The sequence below is a fragment of the Ictalurus punctatus genome, chromosome 19, assembly GCF_001660625.3.
Source record: "Ictalurus punctatus breed USDA103 chromosome 19, Coco_2.0, whole genome shotgun sequence".
NCBI lineage: Eukaryota > Metazoa > Chordata > Actinopteri > Siluriformes > Ictaluridae > Ictalurus > Ictalurus punctatus.
In genome coordinates this window covers 6793433-6821375 of record NC_030434.2, presented here as the reverse complement: position 1 = coordinate 6821375, position 27943 = coordinate 6793433, and the positions used below count along the sequence as shown (strand labels likewise).

At 37.5% G+C, this 27943-nt stretch overlaps 1 protein-coding gene across 1 annotated transcript in view; it reads left to right on the top strand.

Annotated features, from left to right (window-relative positions):
• Nucleotides 1-27943, top strand: part of ptprr (protein tyrosine phosphatase receptor type R) — a 52217-nt gene that overhangs the window by 10704 nt on the left and 13570 nt on the right. The window contains exons 3-6 of the mRNA XM_017494830.3: nucleotides 13211-13324; nucleotides 14951-15100; nucleotides 17777-17887; nucleotides 24044-24402. Of these exons, the coding sequence (XP_017350319.1) occupies nucleotides 13211-13324; nucleotides 14951-15100; nucleotides 17777-17887; nucleotides 24044-24402 (734 nt within the window). The remainder of the gene's footprint in view (nucleotides 1-13210; nucleotides 13325-14950; nucleotides 15101-17776; nucleotides 17888-24043; nucleotides 24403-27943) is intronic.

The following is a 27943-nucleotide window of genomic DNA, read 5'->3' as shown; positions in this document are numbered from 1 at the left end:
CTTACTGCAAAAGCAACCCAATAGATTCTTAAGGCAAATAAATTAAATTTTCTTAAATGTACTTTGACTTCAACCCAGTTGAACATGCATTTCATTTACTGAAGACAAAACTGAAGGCAGAAAGACCCACAAACAAGCAGCAACTGAAGGCGGCTGCAGTAAAGGCCTGGCAAAGCATCTGAAGGGAGGAAACTCAGCATATGGTGATCTCCATGGGTTCCAGACTTCAAACAGTCATTGGCTGCAAAGAATTTGCATCCAAGTATAAAAAAATAATCCTAATATTTATGATTATATTAATTTGCCCAATTACTTTTGAGCCTGTGAAAATGGAGGGACTGTAAACCTAAAATTCCCACTGAAATCGCTGTAATTCCTAAACGGTAATGCAATATTTTTGTTAAACCCCTTGAATTAAAGCTGAAAGTCTACACTACAATCACATCTTTGTTTACTGCTCATTTCAAATCCATTGCAGTGGTGTAAAGAGGCAAAATTATGAAAATTGTGCCGCTGTCCAAATACTTATGGACCTGCCCTGCTGTTTAAAATTTCAGCACCTTGAAATGGTTTTTGTTTGTTGTTGTCCTTACTGCACAAAACTACCACCAGGGAGAAGCTGAATATTTTAGTACTACCACAGACTATAACTTTCTTGACATCAGTAATTGATGGAAACCATGACAGAAATATATCCAGTGAGGGATTTTTTTCATTTTCAGTTTCACAAATATCACTGAACATGTTTGAGCCAGGGTACACAAAAGAGCTGTGCCACTGATAATAACAGTAAGACCTCAAAATTACAATTCTCTGTATTTAACACATAATAGGAAAGCATGTAACAATAATTTTAAAAAAATGACCCAAATATCTCAAATGCAATGCTCAAGTTGATATCTCTGGATGCATTGAAAAATTATATTAAAACACAAAAGTGAAAGCTAGCTACAGTACCTCATTTCACTTCTGACTTCTCTTGTCAAGAGACGTGTGAAGGAAAGGTGAAGTAACAAAGCTATACAGTCTTAGGAAACAGTAACAACATTAAAGACATTAGCTACATTGCACTCCACAGGCATTCTTCAACTTTCAGTTTTCACATTGTATTTTAGACTCACAGAGTTTATACCACTAATAAATGCTTGTTTGTGGTGAAAATTCCCTGATAATTGTATACTGGGAATTGTAACAGAGCACTGATGAATGTAAACACGACACCCTGCAAAACTGAAATTTAACACAGTTGAAATCCAAAAAAGAAAAAGATGTGCCTTTTAGATTTTTCTTTACCCACGCGGTATCAACACTTATCGGTCAATGTTCTCTTGTGTTTTGTGTCCAGGAAAATAATTTAGGATGAATGTTGTCTGATGGGAAAATAGGACCACTGAGACTTGGGAAAGTCAAATCTTGAAAATCTGATCTTTTTATAGAGATGATTATTGTAGAATCATACACAATCAATTAATGACCTTTTTTTTTTAAAAAAAAAAACTTGTAAGTTTGACTGAAGATTGCCAAAGTGAGTAGTATATCTAAGGTAAATAAGTATATCTGGTTGGTTTTCATTTGCATTTCATTATCTCTGTATGTGTACACAATGACAATAAAGTTGAATCTCTCTTTTGGTCCCAGACTGAGAATCTAGGTAACAGACCAGGGCAAGGCACACACATTTATAACAAAATGCTGTGAATTATGGGCCACATACAATATTGCATCATATCTATTGATGTGTCGGTTTTACTTTTATTGGAGTTGTTTATAGACCTGATTTTTTTTTAACTACACTATATGGCCAAAAGTATTTGGACACCGAAGTGGTTCTTCCCCAAACTTTTGCCACAAAGTTGGAAGCAAACAGTTGTATAGAATGTCTTAGACGTAGCGTTACAATTCCCCTTCACTGGAACTAAGAGACCCAAACCTGTTCCACCATGACAATGTTCCTGTGTGCAAAACAATCTCCATGAAGACATGGTTTGCCAAGTTTGGAGTGGAAGAGCTCGAGTGTCCTGCACAGAGCCCTGACCTCAACCCCACTGAACCCCTTTGGGATGAACTGGAACACCGACTGCACCCCAGACCTCCTCAGTACCTGATCTCACTAATGTTCTTGTAGCTGAATGATCCCCACAGTCACACTCCAAAATGTAGTGGAAAGCCTTCCCAGAAAACTGAAGCTTATTATAACAGGAAAGGTAGGACCAACTCCATATTAATACCCAAGGTTTTTTGAATTGGAGGTTTGACAAGCACATATGGTTGCATTGGTTGGGTGCATACATTTTGGATGTATATTATAGCTCATTCTGCTTCCTTATTCCTAATAAAGCTTATTATATTTTTGATGTTAAATGGTTGTGTTGAAAATGTCTCAGCTGAGCTACTTGGGGGGATTTTGTGAGGGTTCCTCAACTTTTCGTAAATGATTTTGCATGAAATCAAGTTAAAATAGTGCCTTTAAAAAAGGTCAGATACGAACAATGTAGTATGGAGCATTGCTAAGGATATTTAATTCTTAATAATTACATAGCAACACCCAAACTGAAGTGCTGGTCTTGTAGTACATTCAGTTTAGTTTTGTAAGACTGGAGGGCCCATTCTTTTTTCTTTTCTTTTTTTTTAAAATCAGTATCAATATTATGTCTAATCTCTTGACAAGGCTAATAGGGATTGTCAAAAAACAAACAAACACACAAACAAAAATATATAATATATAGTACTTACTATAACATAATATATAGTACTTACTTATTTTCAGTGAAGCCAGAGCTTTAGAGGAGGAAACAACAGTAGTGGAGCATATTAATTGTCCAAAGAGCCTAATATGATTAGGTTTATAGATGTGAGATAACATTGGGACTGATTTCTTCTTCAGGCTTTATCTACCAGCTCTCTTTTGTAGCTCTTTATGCGTTTCATGGTTTTCCACTTTTCTTTTCTTTTCACCTTACAACAAAAAAAGTAATTAGGACTTGTGTGGATTAATCATGATTTACCACTGAACATCATTTTGAAAAGCACTTCTTCCTCCATTTAAATAAACATGTATTTTTAGCGATGTTTTGTTATGTGATCTGTGATTGACACTGAGCACAATGGCACGGTCGATCGTGATCCGTGTTTAAAGTCTGTAAGTTGGGTTTCGTAACAAAAACACAGTAGCGATTAATGTCTGAGTCATTGTGTCCTCCTACGCACATTAGACAAACAAACACATTAAAAAAATCACTTTCATTCACAATGAAGCTTACTGTCTGTGCTTAGTATGAACCCTCTCACTTGTAGCAGGTAGCAGTTGCCTGGATACGGGTTTTGTTATCTAGACTGTGCTTTTACCGCCAGTCTCTCTCTCTCTCTTTCTCTCTCCTCTTCCATCCACGAACATACCAAACCCCTACAAACTCTTGATATTGCTTTGTTGGTAGACTAGCAGTGATTACATTGCAGTAGTAACTTGTTTCCTTTAGTCATCCTAAAGAAACTGTATAAAAACTAAACTCTATGGTCACATGAATGACTGGTTTTGAAAGGGTCATGTATGGGATGCTGTGAACCACTGGCATTGTGATTCATTGTGACGAAAAGCATAGCCTGTTCATTTGGTTATCCAAACATCCTTCCTTCCATCCATCCATCCATCCATTTTCTGTACTGCTTCTCTTCCACAGGGAGCCTGGAGCCTATCCCAGGGCACAAGGCAGGGGACACCCTGGATGGAGTGCCAACCCATAGCACGGCACAATTGCACACTCATTCACACACCACGGCCAATTTAGAGATGCCAGTCAGCCTACAATGCGTGTCTTTGGACTGGGGTAGGAAACCAGACAACCAGGAGGAAACCCCCAAAGTACAGGGAGAACATGCACACTCTGTGCATACATGGCAGAGACGGGAATCAGAGCACACCTTAGAACAATATCTCTGTTTATATTCTCTATTGCATTCTGCTGCTGTTTTATATTATATAATGATCAGGTTATGTTGGACTGTCAGTGAATAAAAAAATCACGAATAGAAATCATAGGAGACATCTTAAGCCAGTGTGTTTTGGTGTAGTATAGTTTTGAGTGCCAATATTTGCAAGAGCGGCCCAGACATACGGATAGGCATCTTTGTCTTTGAAATTTGTCCATGTTTTGTCTGATGTAATCTGTATTAGGAGGTTAAAAAAAAAGGCATTTTGTTGTTTTGTAAAGTATTATTGCCTTGTGCATCTGTGTGTACGTGCACATTCGTGCGTTCGTGTTGTCATTACCGGCGCCACTTTCATTTCAGTAATGTTTCCCTGATGCTCCCTTTGTGTAGGTGAGTCATTGTGCTAAATCAGTCTCAGAGGGACTCAGGTTCAGGCAGAAGAGCTCGGTTAGCCCACCCGCCTCCTCCTCTACCTCCACTCCATGCTATTACCGTAATTACTCTACATTTCCAGCCGCTGTTGTACACAAAGCTGTACACAGCAGGAGAGAGTGCCAGAGAATGCTCGCACAGCTGCAAACATTTGCGGAAAATGTGTTTCGGGGTTGTAGCGGGTTGGTCCTGAATTGGTTTCTAGCTGAAGTGGCAAAATGATAGAGGATGGAGGTTCAGCTTGTCTCTCCATCTCTTGGCAGATCTCTCAGGTGAGCATTCTCCCAGTGAGTGCTGTGAGTTTTGCATTTGTGGCTTGCAGTTTTGGTGTTTTGGTTCCTTACTGTCTCCAGATGTTTTTATAGACGTTGACAGGTAATCTCAGTTCTTTTTGCCTTTAATAATCATCTTTTGGGCTTAATTATTTCATTCTGTTTTTTTCTAATGTTACCTGGATGATATGTTTCAGTTGATTTCAAGAATTACTCCTGAACTGAACACACACTTCTTGTATGTGTGTGTGTGTGTGTGTATTTGGGGGTGGAGAGCACATATTTTTATATCTTGGTTCGGACCAAGTGTCCCGACTAGGATAGGAATATCTGATGCTTTTGACAGTTTTGACAAGGCAAACTGCATCTTTACAAAAAAGCTCACCTTTTATTTAAGCAAATTAAAGGAGATGAATAATCTAATCTAGAGTACTGAATAATACAAATGTCAGCCAAATGTAATTTCCTGTTATTCTCTTCACTCTGGTCTCACACACACATACACACACTCTACTATATGCTACTGCTTGATTTGTCTGTCCTGCGGAAACAAACTATTTCCAAGGGATACTTTGCTACTTTATTTTTTAATTGATTAATCATGCTGGGTTTCCTTAAGGTAGTGTTCATAGGGTTTCATGACCACTGATATTTATGTACATAAACATTTAAATGCTTATTCTAACAGGTGTCAGTTGACCGACAGACACATCAATTCTGATATCAAGTTCACCTGAGCATTATAGATTATGTGTTATGTTGTGTCATGAACGCGATCACTCAGTGTTCTGTTATATCAGTGTCATAAACATTAATACCAGACTCGCTCTAATTTAGGGTCAGAGAAAATCAGCATAACTCTGTCATTATGGTGTTATGGCTTTACCAGAGGTATTTATTTAAAAAAAAAAAATCACATAAATAATCAATTGAAACACACTTTAAATTTGTGAGTGTTATACTGTTGACCTTCATTTACAATCATAGCATTTAGCAGATGCCTGGCATTCTTTGTCGTCTATATGGAAAGCATAACCTAATGGTAGTTCAAATAGATTATGGTTTTGGAATACTATAAAGTTGAAATGTGAGAAAGAGGTTAGTATGAGATGTTGTTCTTTCGGCTGCTCCTATTTGGGGTCACCACAGCACATCATTGGTCCACATATTTGATTTGGAACAGGTTTTTATGCCGGATGCCCTTCCTGATTCAACCCATACATTTTATTCGGGCTCGTACAACCCCTCAGTGGCTGGGTTGGTTAACTGGGAATTGAACCCGGGCAGCGGGATCTTTAGCTGCTGGACCAGCATGGAAGATTTAGTATTGAATAATACAGTTGTTTTTTTTCTTTTAATTTATTTATTCATTTTCATATGATTCATTTACATGTGATTCATTTTCATGTAATTCATTTACATGTGATTCATTTTCATGTGATTCATTTTCATGTAATTCATTTTCATGTGATTCATATTCATGTAATTTACCGAATTGCTTCTCTTTAAATCCAGTTTTAGACTGTGATATTACAAAGGTCTTTCCAGATTATTACTTGCCACACTGTATGAGATAACCCCAGTAAAATTGCCTGAATTCTATAATATAATTTGTTCACCATGTTGGGCTTAAATCCTCTAAAAACAGATTCGCAATTGACTAATATTACTCGGTTAAAGTTCACATCCTTCAAAGCATTGGCATGTTTTGTTACTCTCACAATCCCCCAAACACACACACACACACACACACACCCAAAGTCTCCATTAAACAAATGAGACAGCAGTGTTTCCCACAATAACCAAAAGTTGTCCACAATGTGAAAACAACTCGGAGAGTAAGCTGAACTAACCAAAAAAATTACCAAGACAAAAAGTTCCAGTAAGAGAAAAAGCCCCTACCGACTTCAAGTCTGATAAACAGTCTGCGCACAACAACAAATATAATGTCCTTAACTTTTAAAGACTTGTAACAAATAATATAACAGTGTAGGACGTAAAGCCGAGGAAAAAACACTAATAAAATTAATTAAACAGAAACTCTAACCCAGTCAGAGACTCAAAACAGAGAAGCACATTAAAACAAAAGTAGATTTAAGAGGAGTGAGTCCACAAAATCTAGGCGGAGTAATGCAACGACGATATCTTCAGTAAAAATCAGAATACTGTAGAGCTGGAAAGCCGAGTACAAAAAATAAAAATAAAAGAAGAGCAAAAAAGACTCCACTGTGCAGGTGATGCAGTTCACCCCGATATCAAGAGTTTAACATAGTCTCCTGCTCGTCCGCTGAAATAAAGTCCTTCTGGACACCGTTATAGGGTGAAGTATTCCATAGTGAGCGCCCTCAATACCACAAAGTTGACGCCAAACCTTGTTAAATGTGGCCCGGGCTATCTTGGCTGTGTAGTTAGGGAAAACAGAGATGGTCAAATCCCTCACTTTAATCACTGTCACTGTGATAGTGGAATCTGCACACAATAGCTTGTGGTCATTCACCAGGCTTGGGCTTTGGCTTAAGGGTCCGGTGGGACCGGTCCAAAACCGGCTCCTTCTCCAGACCAAACGTCTCTTTTAACAAGGCCGCTACAGCAGCAGTTGTACATGTGTCAGGGCCCTCTGGAACTCCGACTATCCTCACGTTATTGCGCCGTCGCAGTGAGAGACTCAATAGTAGTCTTCATTTGAGCTATGTCAACTGTGCAACCGGTCAGAGCGTGCTCCATTTCCACAACAGTACCTTTCAGTGTTGACATGGTAGCCTCGGTAGAATAATACAGTTTTAAATCATTTGTAGGCAATCATCAGTGTTTTAAGTGAACACTGGGAGCACAACTTTGGAGTGATGTGGGATTACTTGAGGAGATTCTACCAGTACCAAGTACTACCAGTCTAGTGGAAAGTGTTGGAAATGTAGGAAAATAATCCATATTGATTATAGGAAAATAATCCACGCGATATGGAATTGTTCACACAATCACCTGTGCATGTTATGTACAGCTGAAGGATTAACTGTGACATCCACTAGACGGCACATCGGAGCCAAAACATCCCTGTTCATTAGATTTCCATGTTAAATGTTCACTGATTTCATGCACAGCGATGTTAAACACACTGACAAGCTAGCTATCTCTCTTAAATATTATTTACTATATATACTTATTTTATTATTTAGAGACAGTGTTTAGGTAGATGGGCTGGAAAATTTCTCCATTTTTTGCTGAATTACCCAATCGTAGAGTGTCAGGATAGTGAAAAAAATTTAAATAGCACATACACTCTTCATTTAAATGTGGCTTGTTCAAGTGTATCTTCCAGGAACAATTCAAAAAAGGTGATACTTAGTGGATTAACCCTTTAAAAATGGATGTAGGTTTATGTCAAGTATTCTTGTGACTTATCTAGCCTTATTTTTAAGGTTTTAAATGTATTACGAAAATGTATTTATTTTTTGTAATTCAAACTCTATTAATAATTCTATTATTTCAACTATATATGTATACTGAGTAAAGGAAAAATACATCTATATGAAATTTATTATTAGCTCCAACATGCCATAGTTTCACAACTCTCTGAAAAAACATTGATTCATATAGTTTATTCATTTTTGAATGCAAATTTTGGGTATGTGTCAATGATGCACTGGAGCTTGACCTTCAACATGTAACGAAACAAACCAGAGTGAAGTCTTTATGTTATATTGTGTGGCACAAAATACACATTTTTACAACTTAATATCTGTTTGTATTTTATTGAATTAATCTATACCGGTTTATAATGAATTATATGTTCATAAACAAGAAGCATCCTGGTTCCAAAAAAGACCCTTGTAGCCCAGCAACCTGATGCTACTTAGTCATAGTCTGACAGAAAATACTACCGAGAACTTTATTTAGCAATCAGATTGATATTAGCTCAAAGGTTATCTACTTATTATGTATTAGCATTAAAAAAAACAAGGTGTTCAACAAGGTTCAACAAAACGAACACTTTCAAATGGTGTAACTCCAAAAGATTCTTATAGTTTGGTTTCCTGTCAGTGGATAAATGATGCTAAGCGCTGGTCTAGCCTGCAGTGATCAGACATACATACACATCGCATAGAAACTCAGAGCGTTTATACTAGAGAGAAAATGATGGTATGCAAGTCTCTTGATGCATACAACTTTGATGTTCAACACGTAATGTTTTACGATTACATGATAACACCATGGCACTGAAAGCCGAGTTGCTGCCCGACGAGATACCACAAGCTCCTTTGTTAGCTGAAGAAAGTTTCAGTTAAAACAAGCTAAAAGTCCATTATAGGCAACTCCTTAGTAAGAACATGTCCTAGCTATCTAGTGTTATTAGATAGCTTCTTGATGTAGATTTTAGCGACATAGGTTTGTTAAAGCAATATAAATAAACATTTTAGCTAACTTTCAACCTGTAAAATAATTAGTTGGCAACTTATTAGTTAGTTATTTATTATTTATTAGTTAGCTAAATTCACTGATTTGGTAGTTACTTACTTAGCAGAGATGAAATGGCACTTCAGAGATGTCTGATTCGATAGGTATGTGGTAAAAATTAATGTGTTTATGAACACTTTTTCGATTCTGACAACAAACATCACAATGCAGCATTTTTAAAAAAATAAATAAATAAAATTTGGCTTGTTCTTAAAAACCACTATAGACTCCCTGTATGTTTTTGTGACCAGGAGGTGTGGCTGATGTCAGAGTGACGTCTCAATCAGGGGTCTATTACAACAGGCAAGTGCACACACACACACACACACACACACACACACACACACACACACACACACACACACACACATACCTCTTTTGGGCTTTTGGGACTGCTTAGGTCATTCATTCTCCTGGAAATCAAGGCGGTTTATAGGATGTGCAAATGAGGACATTTAATAACTATTAAATGGCATTGAAAAGCCAGATCATTGAGTCAGTACATCAGAAAGCTGTATCAGCAGAATTGCAGTATATACTTCATACTGAAATAGTTGAAAACATTTTTAAAAAGGCCAAGATGAAGCATATAATTTGAAAGGCATACTATAATAACATTTGCATTAAGTTTGTAAGGGCATTTTCAGACCTAAACCCCATTAAGATGTTTTGACAGGTCCTGAAATTTGTCCTAACATTCACAAAGTTAAAAGATCATGATGACATGAATGGGAATTTCTATAGTTCTATTAAACACAGCACAACCAGTTAACATAAGTTTATTCTTATGTATGAACTTAAGTAAGTTCATACCTCATTTGTCAGTCGCTATGGATAAAAAGCATCTGCTAAATGAATAAATGTAAATGTATATTTTCATTTATTCATTCATCTTCAGGAAGCACTTTATCTTGGTCAGAATTGCAGTATCCCGCTGGAAATGCTGGGCGTGAAGCGGAAATACACCGTAGATGAGATGCCAGTCTGTCACAAGGCACCATGCACACACACACACGCACACACACACACACACACACACACACACACACACACACACATTCTCACCTAGGGGAAATTTAGCATAGTTAATTTACCTCCTGGTATGATTTTGGGAGGTCAGAGGAAACTGGAGAGCCCGGATGACAAAAAAAAAACAATCAGACGTGTGGAAAACATATGAACATGCACACAATCTCCACACGTACAGAAACCCGGGCTCAGGATCAAACTGGCGACCCTGGAGCTGTGCGTGTGTGTGTGTATGTGTGTGTGTGTGTGTGTGTGTGTGTGTGTGTGTGTGTGTGTGTGTGTGTGTGTGTGTGTGTGTGTGTGATTGGTATGAATTTTAAAACAGGTACCTAGAAGGGTGAGGGAAGTTAAGTGATAGGTCTTACAGCAGTGTGGGTGGATTGTGTGTGCTAGTAAGATCTGTTGTGTGACCTCTGGTGTGCTCACTTCTCCGGCCTGTGCTTTCCAGCCTCTGAGGCTGCTCTTTTTCTTACATGAATTTGAATTTCAGAGCAGTCAATCCTTCTTTTTTAAATAGGGAATTAATGTAACATTTGTTTTTTGAAAAATAAATGCTCTTTTTGAATTCGATGTCAGCAACACGTGTTGCATCACTACTCCTTTTAACAACATTCTGTAAATGTTTGGGAACTGAAGAGATCAATTGCTGTAGTTTTTCAGCTGCTCAATACTTCATGGCCCCCTTTGTCAAAATGTTTGTTTTATAATGCGCCAAATGTTTTCAATGGGTGACAGGTCTGGACCGCAAGCAGGCCAGTTTAGCACCTGAACTCTTCTACTACGGAGCCATGCTGTTGTAATACATGAAGAATGGTGTCTGGCATTGACTTGCTGAAATAAGTAAGGCCTTCCCTGAAAAAGACATCATCTAAATGGCAGCGTGTGATGCTCCAAAACCTGTATGCTGTATATACTGTAGTTCCTCATTGATGGTGCCTTCACAGATGTGCAAGTAACCCATGCCATGTGCACCATTGCACATCCATACCATCATGGATGCTGGCTTTTAAACTGTGCGCTGATAACGAGCCGGATGGTCCCTCTCCTCTTTAGCCCGGAGGATGCAGCGTACATGATTTCCAAAAAGAATTTCAAATTTGATTTGACCACAGGACAGTTTTCCACTTTGCCTCAGTATATTTTAAATGAGCTCGGGTCCAGAGAAGGTGGCAGTGTTTCTGGATCTTGTTTGCGGGCCAAGCACCAACGGTGTGTAGGCACCCTATTGTTATTCTACCTTTTCTTCTCTTCGTCTAATTCCGCTTCTTCCTCTTCTTCTGGCTTGGTTGTCTATGGTACCCCATAGAACAGTCTGGTAAAAAGTTGCTAAATTTGGCACACTGATTGGGGAGGGTCTAAGGAACATTCTGAACAAATTTGGGCCAAGTGATACCAATGCTCTCACGCCACCATTGGGTCAAATTTGGGGCTAATTTGGAAGTATGGTCATTTTCAACCCTGTGTTCAAAATTTAAAAGCCGAGCATCACTGGATTCCCTGCGTCAAGATGAGATCAACACACTTTCGCCAATTTCCACCTAATTAGATTTTACGTCATCTTGGATTGTTTCAAAAACTGTTTTTAAACTGCTACTCCTTCTACAAACTGAGCCCATGCAGTGATTTCCACTACAGAATCGTGTCTGTTTTTAACGCAGTGCCGTCTGTGGGCCTGAAGATCATAGCCACTTAGTATTGATTTTCGGCCTTGTACCTTGCGTACTCTCTGAATCTTTTAATGATATTTTATACTGTAGATGATAAAATCCCCAAATTATTTGGAATTTTCACACTGAGAAATGTTACTCTTAAATTGTTTAACTATTTGACCATACAGTCTTTCACAGAGTGGTGAATCCCTCCCCATCTTTACTTCTGAAAGACTCATCATGTGACCTGACACTGACCTGTTGCCAATTAACCTAATTAGTTGTATTTTTGTTTGGTTTTGTTTTGACAAGTTTTCCAGTCTTTTTGTTGCCCTGTCCCAACTTTTTTGAAACATGATATTTTTGAACATATATTTCTCAAAAAATAGTACAATTTCTCAGTTTCAACATTTTATATTTTTTCTTTATAATTAAAAAATATATATATAAATAAAGGGTTTAAATGATTTGCAAATCATTGCATTCTGTTTTTATTTACATTTTACACAGCATCCCAGCGATTTTGGAAATGGAGTTGCATAAACAATGTATCACGTTTGGATGAGAATATACCAAAAATAATATTTTCAATTGTCAACTGTACAGTTTTGGTGAGATTTCTGTTCTTGACTGACAGGACTGAAACCCAATGTGTTCTTCTGCTTTTGTAGCCTATTCGCAATGTTTGGCATATTGTACACTGGCATCTTGTGTGTTATCATAGTCTTCCTGTCAGCCTCAACCATTCTGGCCATTCTCCCCAGACTGCTCTCATCAACAAGGCGTTATTCCTTTACAGACCTGGATAATTTTCGTTCTTCTCATTCTAGAGAGTAAGAAAAGGAATCTCTAGAGACTGTTGTGGGTTAAAATCCCAGGAGATCATCAGTTCCTGAAATACTCAAACCAGCCCATCTGCTACCAGCAAAGTCACAAAGTTCACATTTTTTTCTTTCTGATTGATGTGAACATTAACTGAAGCTGTTGACCGTGATTTTATGCACTGTGCTGCTGACACATGAATAACTGTATGAATGCAGGACAGGTGTTCCTATTAAAGTTGTATGTATATATCGATACTCTGTACAAGCAAGTTGTGTGTCTGAGGTTCACAGTAGTACAGTAAGGCCTACTGGCACAATCTCTTTTCCACAATGCTAACCGGCTACACTAGTAGTAAGGCTACGTGTTTAAATGTAAGACACATTCACACACACACACACACACCCACACACACACACACACACACACACACACACACACTGGTAAAAACGCTGGTGGGTGGTGTGTTTTTTTTTCTCAGCAGCTTTTCAGGCCTCACACACTGACACAGCTCTCTCCGTTTGTGACATTTGGTGCGAGTAAGCCTGGTTTCCATGGTGATGCATCTCTCTCTGCTTCCCTCCCTCTCTCTCTCTCTCTCTCTCGCTCGCTCTCTCTCGCTCTCAGGCTTTACAGGTGGATGTTCGGCAGTTGAACGTAAGCCTCCTGCGGACATTCCGTGAAGGCGTGGCTGCTGCCCTGGACATTTCACCACGACAAGTACACATCAACCGTCTGAATGTAAGAACATAACGCCGAGTTAGCCCACTTTTTCTCTGTCATTTTCTATGATTGCACTCTGTCTCTTGTTACTGTTTACCTGTTGCATGCTCAAGTCCTCGCACTTTGTTGTGGTTTGTTTACGTCTTCTTGCACTGTTGATAGTAGGGTCCCGTTCTACACTACTCGTCTATATGTATAATGAAACTTAACATAACCTTATGTCTGAAAGTACGGACGTGTGAAACACAGACCTGAGGAATCAATGAGCAGTTTTATGACTGAGGGCTTGCTCTTCGTCCGTTTAGCTTGTTGAACTCACAGCCTTGCAGACGAGAGTATGAACAATCACGAGTTTATTACTGTATATAAAATCATTCTTTCAAGTGTTTTAGAATTCAGTTTCTATTCAAGTTAACATTTGAGTCTTAATATGAACCAAATGAGTAAGCTATTTTTCCTCATGTTTATATTAAACATTATATTTCAGTATTTGGAAGCATAACTTATTCAAGTTCATATGGAAGAAAAAAAAACGGATACACAAGGAAATATATAGACTTATCAGATATGTAGCATCAGACTGCTTTTATTTCTATAATATGCATTTCTATAGTATAAAATAGTTTTTTTTATTTTACTTTCTCTTCCTTGGATATATTTCTTCTTATTATTTTTTATTAACATTTGTATTATTTTTGATAACATTTTATCTTCTTTTTTAGATTAAAAAAAAAAGTTGCTGTTTTGTAGTCATTGCTGTTCCTTCCCTTTCTGTAACTGTTTTTCTTTTGATCTTTTGTGTTCAAGTCCAGTGGGTTTGTATTGTCATCCCTCTATATATCTTGTATACACTGGAATCAAATGTTATTTCTCCAGGACCATGGGTCAGCATCAGTCATTCATCAGTTTGCCTACAAAACCATAGATATGATACGATGGTTAAAAAATTACATATTTAATAACCACATGTTTTAAATGTCAACTACTCTTCTTCCTGTGGTAGTGTTCTTTTTTTTTTTTTTTAATAATACGATGTCCTATTTTCTGACATTTTTTTTCTTACAGTTTTAGCAGTGCTGTATTTGTTTCATGGTGTAATGTGAATGTGAGTGCAATATATCCTTTTTAATAGTTCAATTTTACACGTCCATGCACACTTACATGCGTATTTATTCACTTGATAGCAAGTTTTATACAAATACAAAAAAAAAAATTTTCAAATACAACTGACATTTATGTATGACATTTAGCTCCTAAAGGTGCTGACATTAATACAGACAAAAAATTTGTCCAAAAAAAAAAAAAAACAGAAACAAATTTAAGACGGTTGTTGGAGGAACAGAGAGGACTGACTGTGATGATGCTAGTGCTCTGGTTTGCTCCAAGCTTTAGTCATGAAGCTGTTTGTCAAACTATAAATGATAAAGTCATGAAAGTCTAATAAGTGTAACGTACAATAGTAACACAATAGTGCACAAAATAATAACCTCAGCAGGCAAAAATGCAAGAATTTTTACATGCACACACACACACTTCTTTTTTATTTCTACCATCGGCTGTATTTTTTTAAATATATATTTTAGCTTGTATTAATATTTTAGTTTATATTAATATTATCTTGATTTTCTCCTCATGTTTTCTCAGGAACAGAAAAATGGCATTGAGTTGTACGTGTCGTCGGACAGAACGGGAGCGTCGGAGCCAGTGTCCTCAGAGGAAGTGATCCGCTCGCTCAACATTAACACTCTGCACAGCAGCCTTGGTCCTTTCGGCATCACTGAGGTCTCCGCTGAGGTTTGTCGTTTACACTCAGCGTGAATGAAAGAGCTTGAAGGAAGTTGCTTTTGGCTGTGATGTTCTGACTTCTTGTTATTCTTAAAATGGGCGTTGAGATTAAGGGATGGGGAAAAAAATCTCACTTTCATGTTAATCAAGTCATTCATCAAAACCAGCTCATCTCAAATCTTTCTTTGCGCTTATTCTGAAGGCTCACATTAATAATAATGCATTTTTTATGTGCCTTCATGGGCTACAGTGAAGCGCTGACATGAAAAATGTCTTCCAGAGTGGGAACTTGAATGGTTTAAATGAAGCAATTAGTAATCCTTCAGATAAAAGGAGAGTCTGTTCAAGCACCCTTCTGCAAAAGGCTGTGTTGCTTTGATGGCATCATTTAGCGATTAACATTACAAAACCAGAAGTGAATGCTCGCTCAGTCTGGTAAACAGATTATAATTAGTTTATTTATTTTATTTTTTGCTAGAGACAATCATTTGATTTACCACAGGAGTGTCATACTCCTTTTTAGTTTAGACACACTCAAATATCACTTTGTTTTAATTTACAATGAGATACTATTGTGTAAATCAGCAGAGGTTATATAAACCAACTCAAAGTGAAATGCTGGACATTTCTAGTAAAAAGAACAAATCATGAATGAAACATATTACACTGGTTATCACTGTTTTCCAATTTACAGTGTCCCCCAAATACACCTGACATTTTCCTTTAGAATTCGCTGGTGTAATTCAGAATTCATTGTAACATCAATGATGGCAAATTGCCCTGGACCAGATGCAGCAAAACAGATCCAAACCCTGAGACTACCACCACCACCATGTTTCACAAATGGGATAATGTTCTTATGATATCCTTTCTCCAAAAATAACACTTCTCATTTAAACCAAAAAGTTGGATTTTTTCTCTCATCCCTACACAAAACATTTTTCCAACAGCCTTCTGCCTTGTTCCCGTCAGTGTTAGCAAACTGCAGAGGGGCAGCAATGTTCTTTTTGGAGAGCAGTGGCTTTCGCCTTGCAACCCTGCCATGCACGCCATTGATGTTCAGTGTTCTCCTGATGGTGGACTCATGAACATTAACATTAGCCAATGTGAGAGAGGCCTTTAATTGCTTAGAAGTTACCCTGGCTCCTTTGTGACCTTGTGGACTATTACACATCTTGCTCTTGGAGTGATCTTTGTTGGTCTCCACTCCTGGGTAGGGCAACAATGGTCTTAAATTTCCTCCATTTGTACACAATCTATCTAGCTGTATAATGGTGGAGTCCAAACTCTTTAGAGATGGTTTTGTAGCCTTTTCCAGCATGATGAGCGTCAACGACTCTTTTTCTGAGGTCCTCAGAAATCTCCTTTCTTCATACCACTTCCACAAACAAGTGTGAAGATCAGACTTTAATAAATCCCTGTTTAAATAAAACAGGGTGATCACTCACATCTGATTCTCATACCATTGATTGAAAACACATGACTCTAATTTCACCTTCAAATTAACTGCTAATCCTAGAGATTCACATACTTTTGCCGACATGCAGGACTGATCAACACTTACCGGAAAAATTTAGTTGCAGTTATTGCTGCACAAGGGGGTCACACCAGATACTGAAAGCAAAGGTGCATTTACTTTTACCTCTCACAGATATGTCATATTGGATCATTTTCCTCAATAAATAAATGACCAAGTATAATATTTTTGTATCCTTTGTTGAATTGGGTTCTCTTTATCTACTTTTAGTACTTGTGTGAAAATCTGATGATGTTTTAGTTCATATTTAGGCAGATGAATAGAAAATTCTAAACTTTCTAAACTTTCAAGCACCACTGTAACAGGATATAATGGATCCATTTGACTGAATTCAAGATATTTTCACTTGATAAGATTTTCCACTTAATAAGTCATTTCTTGCATTGCATACTTCAGAAAACCTCAGGAAACATTCAGCTAAGACTAGCATCATTAGTCCGACACATTCTAGTATAAAATGAACAAGCGTGATGCTTTAAGAACCATCAAAAGTTTCTGTTTTGTAGTTGCTGGTGTGTGTTTCGAGTAGACTGACAACAGCCGTCATTTGTCGGGATTGTTAGCTGCACAGCAGTGACGGCGTGGCCTGATGAGGGGGCGAGAACATGACAGGACGCATGCTCCTCTCCTGCTCTGTTCCGGGGTTCAGAGGAAACTTCAGAGGGCTGTGTGCAGAGTGTGTGTGTGTGTGTGTGTGTGTGTGTGTTTGCAGGTTAGTGTGTGTTTGTTTTAGGAGCAGGTTAAATTGTGTGTGTGAGAGAGAGAGTGAGTGTGTGTGTGTGTGTGTGTGTGTGTGGGTGGTGTGTGGGCAGGCCTAGGGGCGGAGTGAGCTTCCGCTCTCACTCCATATGTCAGAAGAAATTTGTCTCTTGAGTGCTGCACATGTTACTCCTTGAATCACCTGCAAAGGCAGACAACAAAAACACGCGAGTGTGTGAGTACAAGTCTGGGCTGAGGCGAGCCACCTGTGTCTGGACTGGTTGGTGAAGTTTCAGACTTGCTCGTGCTCGCCGTTGGAGGTGAGCTGAGCAAAGATGATTGCTTGAAGGATTAGTTATTTAGCCAGCATGTGTGTGTGTGTGTGTGTGTGTGTGTGTGTTTATGTGTGTTTAAAGGAGTTATCATTAATATTTTCCTCTTTTCTTTAGAAGAATGTGCTTCAAGGCCAGCATGAGAGGGACAACGTTTGGAGCAATGAAGGCTTCTATGTGGTGGTCATCTTCCTCACAATCTTCATCATCATTGTCACCTGTTTAATGGTAGGTTTGTCTCATTTTCTTTTACACACACACACACACACACACACACACACACACACACACACACACACACATTCTCACTTTCTCACAGTCTTAACTACGGATTCACCGTAATGAGGATTGAGGATTGTGTAAAATTAGGCCACCTTCTAGAAGCTAGTGTGTGTGTGTGTGTGTGTGTGTGTGTGTAGCATGGCCTTAAGTAAGACGTTGCCTAAGACGCTGAATATCCACCCACGCTTTGCACCTCTACCACTTCCTGCTTCACATGAATAATACATGCCTGTCTCAGAAGGCGCTCGATGTTTTGGAGGGGTTTTGAGCTCAAATCTAAAAACGCATCTCAGATTAATGTCCCGAGGGGAACGCGCTGATATTTACGCACGTTTGCGCGTACATGCTTTTTCTCAAAATGCACACATCAGTGATACACCTGAGTACCAAAAGGAGTAGAGAGCAAACAGGAAAAGCTTCAGAAGGAGAAAGAGGAGGCGCAGAGAGAGTGTGAGACTGAAAGAATTGCGCGAGATAACAGAAAGTGAAAAAAGGAAATGTGTGGTTGTACTTGAGAGAGAGAGAAGGAGAGGAAGTTAGTGGTTGTGTCCCTTCAGCCTCTGTGGTGACGTGACTGAAGCTCTTCTTTCGGCTTCATTTGCGATCGACGTGACATCTCCCGTTCTCATGCTGTGACTTTCCCACTCTCCCGCGCCTTCATGCCATCATAATGAACTTGTAGGACGGCTTAAGAGTCAAGCAGCTCACCTGCTCAACTGATTGGCTGAGATCAGTAAGCCAATCAAAAGTAAGCTGGAAGCTTAACACAGACCAGGTGGGGGTTTTTTTTCCTTCTGCATTTTGACGGTAGAGAATACTTCTGGTCACTGCTGTTCACTCAGGTAAGGACTAATTAATGGTTGAGTTTCCCACACACACACACACACACACACACACACACACACACACACACACACACACACACACACACTGAACAGCTTGTTTACTTGAAGACAAATCGATGTCTGAACAGAAATCCATTCCGGCTAGGCTATAACCCTGATAAGATTTTCATGTCTCACGTCTCTGATAGGCCTACATATTGCTTAGGAATGTTATGGTCTTCAACAAGTGCAGACGATTTCATCTCACTTACTGTGCGGAGCCTTTCTAGCCAATAAAGAAGTGGACTGTGATGAGAAATCGTTATCTGTTATCATGATTAAACACATACATTGCAAATAAATAAATAAATAAATAAATAAATAAATCTCTTAGTGAGCGAAGATGCCTCGAATTAAGGAAGCGTTATGAAATTTTTCTCATTATGAGATTATTATATAATAAATATAACACCAGTAATCACTTTTCTAGCATTAGATTCTCTTTGAAATTCATTTTTAAAAAATCTAGAAACAGGTTTAATAAGCTTATATCTGTTAAAGTGAAATATTAGTTGAATCTGCCTACATTCAAGATATCTGACTGGCTAAGATATCATTTTGTAAAACACACTTCTCTTAGATTCTTGCAACAGGTGTTGCCTCATCGTTGCGTCTCAATGGAAAGCTAGAAGCGTTAAAGGACATTTACTTGAACACATGTAGAAGAACTCGACTGAAAGCGGATTAAACTCGTCAACTGGTGTTTAAAAGTGATAGTGCAAAAGTGATGAGTACAACAGTCGTTCAGCCCATAATGTAGTGGTTAATGTTTATGATGACTTCTGGGAGGCACGGTGGCTTAGTGGTTAGCATGTTTGCTCCGCACTTTCCGGTTTGGGGGTTAAAATCCCGCCTCCTGTGTGAGCATGCTCTCCCTGTTCTTCAGGGTTTTCCTCCCCTAGTCAAAAGACACACGTTGTAAGCTGATTGGCATCTCTAAATTGTCCATGGTGTATTATGAGTGCGTGTGCGATTGTGTCCTGCGATGGGTTGGAACCCCATGCAAGGTGTCCCCTGCCTTGTGCTGCGAGTTTCCTGGGATAGGCTCCAGGATAATTGGTATGGTAAATGGATGAATGGATGGATAGATTTGTAACTTATAGCTGAAATGACTTAACACACAGGCGATCTACACAAATTCATCTCAGTCTTATCAAATAGAAGAAAACAGTGAATATGACAATTTATATTCTACTAAAAAGAACAGGATTAGCAGGATTAAAGTTAGAGTATGGCACTGGTTGCATTCAGGTTTCAGACAGACACGATAGGTTTCATAAGACACAGAAATACACGACACAATTCAACAACAGCACAATCCAACGCCAAGACTGCTGCTCATTATATCAGAATCTCAGTATTAAAGATATCCTAATCATATACATGAAAAATAAAACCCCCAAACAAAATAAATACTAAAATCTACTCTGACCTGCTTGTTATTTCCTTCTGAAAAAAGCCAGATCGGTTGCTGACTGATAACACAACAACAACACAACAACCACTAAACCTAATAAAGGAAATCATCACAGTAAAATCCACAGGGCTGAATTAACACCTACAGTATTTCTTCATGTCCAGTTGGACACAAATGAACTCTGACAGAATTAATCAGTACGCTGGGGATTTTGCTGTGACCGCACGTCGACACCAGTACTCCAACTGATAATGATGCTTCAGAAAGTCTACCTTTACAGTATCTATGTCATGTTGTATGAGCATTTCTACTCCGTGGTTATGATTCATTTTCATTTGAAAATCTTTTTAAAAAATTTTTTTATGTTTATATTGTTATTTTAACCTTTTAATTCAGGATTTTATTTTAAATACAATGTCCCGTTGTAATATGCACCATATCAAGTTAGCTAGTCAAAAATTTGTCTAATCGAATAAATTATATAAGTTTACATACCAAGCCTGGATTTAAGACTGAGAATGATGCAATTTAATGGGGGGTAAATGGCTGACTTTATTATTTAAAATACAACACATTTTTTTTTTTTTTTAATTGAACGTTCTGTATATATCTTTCATTGCCACAAGATGGTGACAGTTATACCACTTTGGACTAAACTTCTCATGGATCAGTACTTCTATCCATCCATCCATTTTCTGTAACACTTACCCTACACTGGGGAGCCTGGAGCCTATCCTAGGGAACTCGGGGCACAAGGTGGGGGGACACGCTTAGTGGGGTGCCAACCCATCACAAGGCACAATCGCACACACATTCACACATTACACACAATTTAGAGATGCCAGTCAGCCTACAACACATGTCTTTGGACTGAGGGAGGAAACCAGAGTACCTGGAGGAAACCCCCAAAGCACAGGGATTTTCTGCAAGTAAAAATGTTCAGTTTTGTAAAACCAAAATGCAGCTTCATAACATACTACTACCCTTCGTTCATTATCAATCAGGCACACGTTACAATAACAGTACACGAATAATCATGCACTAATACATGAATTAATACTTACTTAAATATGAACTAATGATGAGTTAAGGCATGTACTATTCATGAACTAATGAAGAGCTAACCTTAACCACGCCGTGAGTCTAATGAGTTCATGCGTGAGTCACGAAGTACATGTTCGTACGTTTGTTAGTTAATGTATTAATTAACATGTAGGGGTAAATCAAACATGCTCTATAAGAAAGACTGTGAATCAAATATGCATCATTACACATTGTTTGTATAATTTGCCCTGCAGCCGTGTACACAAACATCATTGGATGGTGTTGAGATGAATTTATTGCTGTTTATTATTAGTGCATCTTTCTATGTACAGTGACGAAGATCAGAGGATCAGAGGATAGCGCCATCCAATGGTGCTTGTGTATGCAGCTGCATATGGCAAATGATATAAACAATTTGAAATGATGCACGTTTAATTCATATTCTTTACATGTTAATTAATACATTATCTAACAAACATGTACTAACGTGCTTAAGGAAGTTGTGATTCACGCATGAAGGTATAAGACTCGGGATTAGTACGTTATTAACACACATACAGTATAAGTGTTCAAGAATTTATTCAAATAACTTTTAGGTTCTCTTTACAATTAATCAAAAGGACATACAGACATTTACATGTATCACAAAACTGTGTGATATTTTAATATTCTGTATATTGTTTTCATTTATTTGGAATGATTAGATATTTTAACACTATTTATTGTAACGTACTGATAGATTAAAAATCATTTTTTTAAAAATAGGTACAGTGCTGTTCTCGGTGACAGGCAGAGACTCATATCACATATCTTTTAGAAAACAGGGTTTTTTTTTAAATTTCCTTTAAACCTTGTGTTTGTTCCACTTGTTCCTGCTCATACGTCTTCCACTTGACACTGTTCCATAAAGTGTTATATGGCATGAGAACGCTTCTCATACAACAGCTATTAGCGCTGCCAAGGCATACTCTATAAACAGTGACGTCTGGTGATGGCTGAAAATGTCTACTATCCATCAGTAACTCACGCTTACTGTTATGAAGTCATGATATGACACATACACACAGGAACACACTCACTGAAACACAAATAAGCAGTGCTTCCTCATTTTCTTAAGTCGTAGAGTTTTCATCACATTGATTCTTCGGGTGTGTACTTCCGGTTCTGTCATTCGTCCCGGAAAGTGTTTGCTGTGAGAACATAATTCACCTCATTTATGTTCATAGATAGTTGGTTGGATGGATGGATCTATAGATAGATAGATAGATAGACAGATAGACGCATAGATAGATAGATAGATAGATAGATAGATTGATTGATTGATTGATTGATTCCTGAACACCTTCCTGAACACTTTAGCCCCAACCATAATTGTGCCTCCGTGACCATATAATCATTGCCTTAAGAAGTTCTTGATCAACTAAAACAGGTGTGTTAGATTTTGGTTGGAGATGAAACCTGTAGGAAGGTAGATCTCAAGGAAGACGGTTGGTAACGACTACTCTAGACAAAGTTATACATTAGCAAATAACACGCAGTACAAACAACGTCAGTGATGATGACGTGCACAAAATACAACATGGTACGGTGCAAAACTACAGCCAGGTGCAAAATATCCTGCCACTGTATTTCAACTTAAATAAATTAGCCCCAAAGGACATCTAGAAGGTTTCACCAAGTGTAATCACTTTATATGACTGCATGTAAGCTGAATGTACAGTCTGCACTAGAAAGAAATTAGCCTCTGAGTCTAATCCTATACTATTCTGTGTATGTTTTAGTTACACAAAATGATAAAATAATCAACTTCAAACAGAAAATATGATGATGTCAATGACAATGACAAAAATTTAACCTTATGTTTATTTGCTTTTATTAAGCAAGAGGTAAAGCTTAGCCATGCTAGCATATTTATAACAGCCAGCCTTGACTATGTAAACAATAACATACTCCAGACCTTATACTTTATACGCAGTAACATACTCCAGGCCTTATACTTTATACTTTATATTATACTTAAATAATCCACTCTGGGGCGGTGTGATATAGCATGATGCAACGCGTATAACCACACAGTCTGGAGTGTGTTATTCCGCTTGTACCACAGCGATTTGTCATCAGTTACAATCTTTCATTTATTAATGAGTGACACAACACATGTTGCAGTTTATAGTTAGACTCAATGTTGCAGAACATCTGAGACAAGTTGGTTCCTTTTCTCACTTATGTTATATCTGCAATAAGCAGTACTTTCCTTGCTCTTTCCTTCTCTCTCTCTCTCTCTCTCTCTGAAAAAATGCAGCCTGCCATTTTACCATCATTACGTATCATGTTACCAAGAAACCAGAAAGTGTAAACTCTGTCCTCTGACCTGAAGACTTTCACATGCTGGGAAACTTTGCAAAGTGCTGACACTGTAGACTCATTCTACAAATGTTTTTTTTTTTTTTTAATGTCTCCTAATTTATTTATTTTTTAATAAAAAAAAAAAAAACATTTTACTTTTTTAAAGAACAAGACATTATTTTCCAAATCCATTTAGATTATGTGGAGCATCTGGAAGTCCCTGTGTATGAGCTGTTACTATAGTAACTGTAACGTATTAGAATGAACGCATTAATATGAACCTATCATGCTGTCCAAACTGTGTGGTTATACAAAAATAACACACTTCCTGACCAATCAGATTCAAGAATGCAGCCATGTTGAATTCAGATGCTTGTCTAAGTTCAAGTTGTGTGTCTCTGTTTGCCTCAGGTGCTTTACCGACTCAAGGAGAAGGTTGAATATTCAGACGGGCAGCTGAAGGGGTTGGGTGCGCCGGTGTCTGTGCATGCCACCCAGCCACCCCTGACCCTCACCAGCAGCATGGTGCAGGCAAGCCCAACCCCCAAACCAGCCTGCACCACTGCCACCAGCACAACAACCTCCAACAGCAACAACACCACCACCACCCAGATCAACCACAGCACAACCCACACACACACCACTGTGCCCACCTCTGAGTTTCAGTGCCCACCGTGCACCCCATGCCCCCCTGTGGCTGAGTTCAAACCCTGTCTGTCCTCCAGCCCTTCGCCCTTCAAGATGAAGCCTGCTGCCGGTCTGCAAGAGAGGTGAGGGGCCAGTCTGCTTTTTAATTATATGTAGACAATCATTAATCAATTTCAAAGGGGGCTCCAAAATGAATCAAAAGCTATTTTCAGTCCAGCGATCAGAATACCTTTAATGAAATATTCCCACTGGCTCCTTCAATACACCGTTGAAATGCTTTGATTTGTTTAGTTGTATGTTTGGTTTTATTTATTGGTTTACATTTTTTATAATGGGATCATTACAAGCGTATGCATCTACAGTCATGATGGTTTATATGGATATGGATATTAATTAGATACTTGTCATAATGTTAGGTAACAGAATGTATGATAGTGGAGCTCAAAAAAGAAAAAAAAAACTTGTGCTGTGGAAGCATTTATCATGTAAATTGAGAAGATATTATGAATGAATCCAAATTTATACAATACAATGTAATGTAGATGAATACACGGTCTGCCTTAACTATTCAAAATATGAGAATAACTCAGACAGTGTGTACAAATTATTATGATTGTAAACCAATATAAATAACTGGTATTTAGTGAAGTATTTACTTTAAGCATTTACTTTAGAAATTTGGCTAAATGACTTCAACTGAGAACGACAGTCACAGAGTAACATCAACATTACCCATTACAATTGGTAAAAGAGGCTTTAACGTTCACATAACAAAAAATATCATGTCACATGACCAGGAAGTGCTGTTTGAACTTCCTTTTCTGCAGTCACATGGCATGGTGAAGTTCATCATATGAGGGCTCTCAAAATGTTATTAATTTTTCAATATTTAGGCAAAACATCTTAAAGAAAAAATCTGAAATAAGTTAATATGAATTTGTCATTTAAACAAGTTTATATATTTTGAGTATTCTGTTAATTTTTGCCACATGGCAACAACATGCGATAATGGAACTGTGGTATGTGCATTCATAAATTGAAACAAGCATACATAGCAAAAAACACCTCTAATAGTATATTTATTTATTTTTTTCACATTCAAAGTAAGAAAAACTTACAGACCTAACTAACCCTAACCCTAACCCTACTTTTCCTGACATTTTGCAATTGAATTAAAAAGATACTTCACCCACAACATGCTTGGATCTAAATTTTTGTATGTATTTTGAATACATACAGATTGTGTTATATTTGTCCACGATACTTTCCACCATTGCAAAACTACTTCCCCTAAGATAGATAGATTGTCAGATAGATAGATTTTTAAAATATATATTTAGTACTTACTTTAGAACTAATTCATAAAAAAAACTTTTCTATGTAAATGTAATTAAAGGGTTAAAGTGTAGAAAACAAAATAATAAAAACAAACCCTAACAAAACAGTTATTTATTTATTTATTTATTTATTTATTTATTTATTTTAAACAAGCTAGGTAGCAAAATTACCATACCAATAGCTCGTGTTAAAAATAGCTGGTCTGTAACGGCAGCCATTTTAAATTCTGATTATTAGCTGCAATGCGCACTTTCTGGCTATGCAGTTTGGCCTGAAATGTTACTAGCCATATCTCTGACTTCATGTAATGCCTGTCATATCATTAAGGTCTACATAAATTACTCTGATTACTAATGTTAATAATACTTCCCAAATAAAAATATAGTTTTATGTTGTTTACAGAGGCAAAAATCACACTAATTAAGAGCACATAATTTCTCTCTGACTTGAATGGAATAAGTGGAAGCCATGTTACAGTATATAACAATATCAGCTTCCACACTGCCATCCTCCATCTTCCATAAGTGTTTGTTATTTCAGGAAGGCAACAGTGTGGCCTGTATAGTCTTAAATAATGACAGGGGTCAGACGTGACCATGAGAGTACGTGTGGACTGCAGAGTAGATCATAATAAATGTGCTTGTGGAAAAGCTTCATGAGCTGTGAAGCCCTTGAAAAATATCTTTGTTCTTTGTATGGGATTTTTTTGCTTGCACTAATATCTGTGGATTACAATCAATTGCACAATTTAGTTGGCTGCTTTGTTTTTTTTTATTAGTCCGATATAAATTCACCAGAATGGTTAAAGTATCGACGTGATTGAAAACAAACAAAAATAATAATTTGAGAAATTTACCCAAACTAAAAAAAGCGGAGACATTTATAGCAAAGAGCAGACATTTATAATATAATATAGGACTTTAAGTAATGCGTAAGATTGACGATGGTAAAATTTAGACAACATTTAAATACTCGTTGTGTTATATATGTAAGTTATGATCATATTCATAACTAATGCTACGTAGTTTAATAATGAATTAATCAGAAGTGAAATATCACATGAATCACGTTACTATTTACCAGTGTTGGGTAAGTTACTTCAAAAAAAGGAATTCATTACTAATGACTAATTACATCATCAATGTTGTATTTAAATTACTGACCAATTGCTGTATCTGAAAAGTAATTACTTTACTCATTACTAATTACTTCTTAAAATCAGCATCAACCTTGACTACATGGACAATAGAAATGAAACACTTCCTTTAAACATGGAATAGTTTAGTCTGTAAAGCATTGCTTTATTAAACCATTTTTTTAATACAAACATGCAAAGAAATTATATAAACTGGCTTAATTGTAAGAGATACTACTTCGGGTGCCCCCCCCCCCACCCCCCAGGCATAACTTACTGTGAATTTTATGATGTTTTGTAATGTTCTTGTCTACATGTGTCCAAAAAAAAAAAGGAATATTTCCATTTAGCAAAACTAATGTCTTTCAATTTAAAGGGGCCAAGTTAAATTAGAAAACAAATTTTATTTTTGGATGATATATTTAGATTTTAAATTCAATATTGTTTTATACAGAATTGTTGAAAGTCTTTACAGATTGTAACAGAAGTACATCATACAGTAAGTAACTCTAATTCACTTACTTAACAATGGAGAGTAATCCCTTACTTTACTTTTTTTTTTCCCAGGAGAAAAGTAATTTAATTACAGAGACGTGTTACAGGCAACACTGTCAGTTACATTAGCTACTGGAATCAATATTGTCTAACCTGGCATTAGCAAAGAAAAAACCTAACTTAGTTAAATACAGGCAGTTAACGTGAGCAAGTTAGTGATACTTACAGTAATATGTTCAACATGCTTTTTAAAAAAAAAAATTATATGGCATTCATGGCTTCAAGGGAGGGAAAGCAAAGACATCATTTTATACAAGTGTTTGTTTACTCCAGCATACTGAAGCATTTTACAGACGTAGAGCCAGGAGCACTCATGCTCAAGTTCAGCACTACAGTCTGGTGGATTATCAGCTTCAAACACACACTGATAGTTATAGAGTTAACTACATTGTGTAGTATTCACTCTCATTAATACTCAAGTAACAACTTAAGTATCATAACGAAGAGCAATTACTCAAGTGGTTTGCACCGCTGCATATATGCGCGCCCACACATACGCCTACACATATGCTGTATTTTAGTTACGGTCTAATTTATCTACACAGAAGAAGGGCAGCAGCATCTGACTTCCTGTGGCGCAGAAATACCGAGAAGTTGCCCTGTAAATTTATACACTCACACACAGTCCACGACAC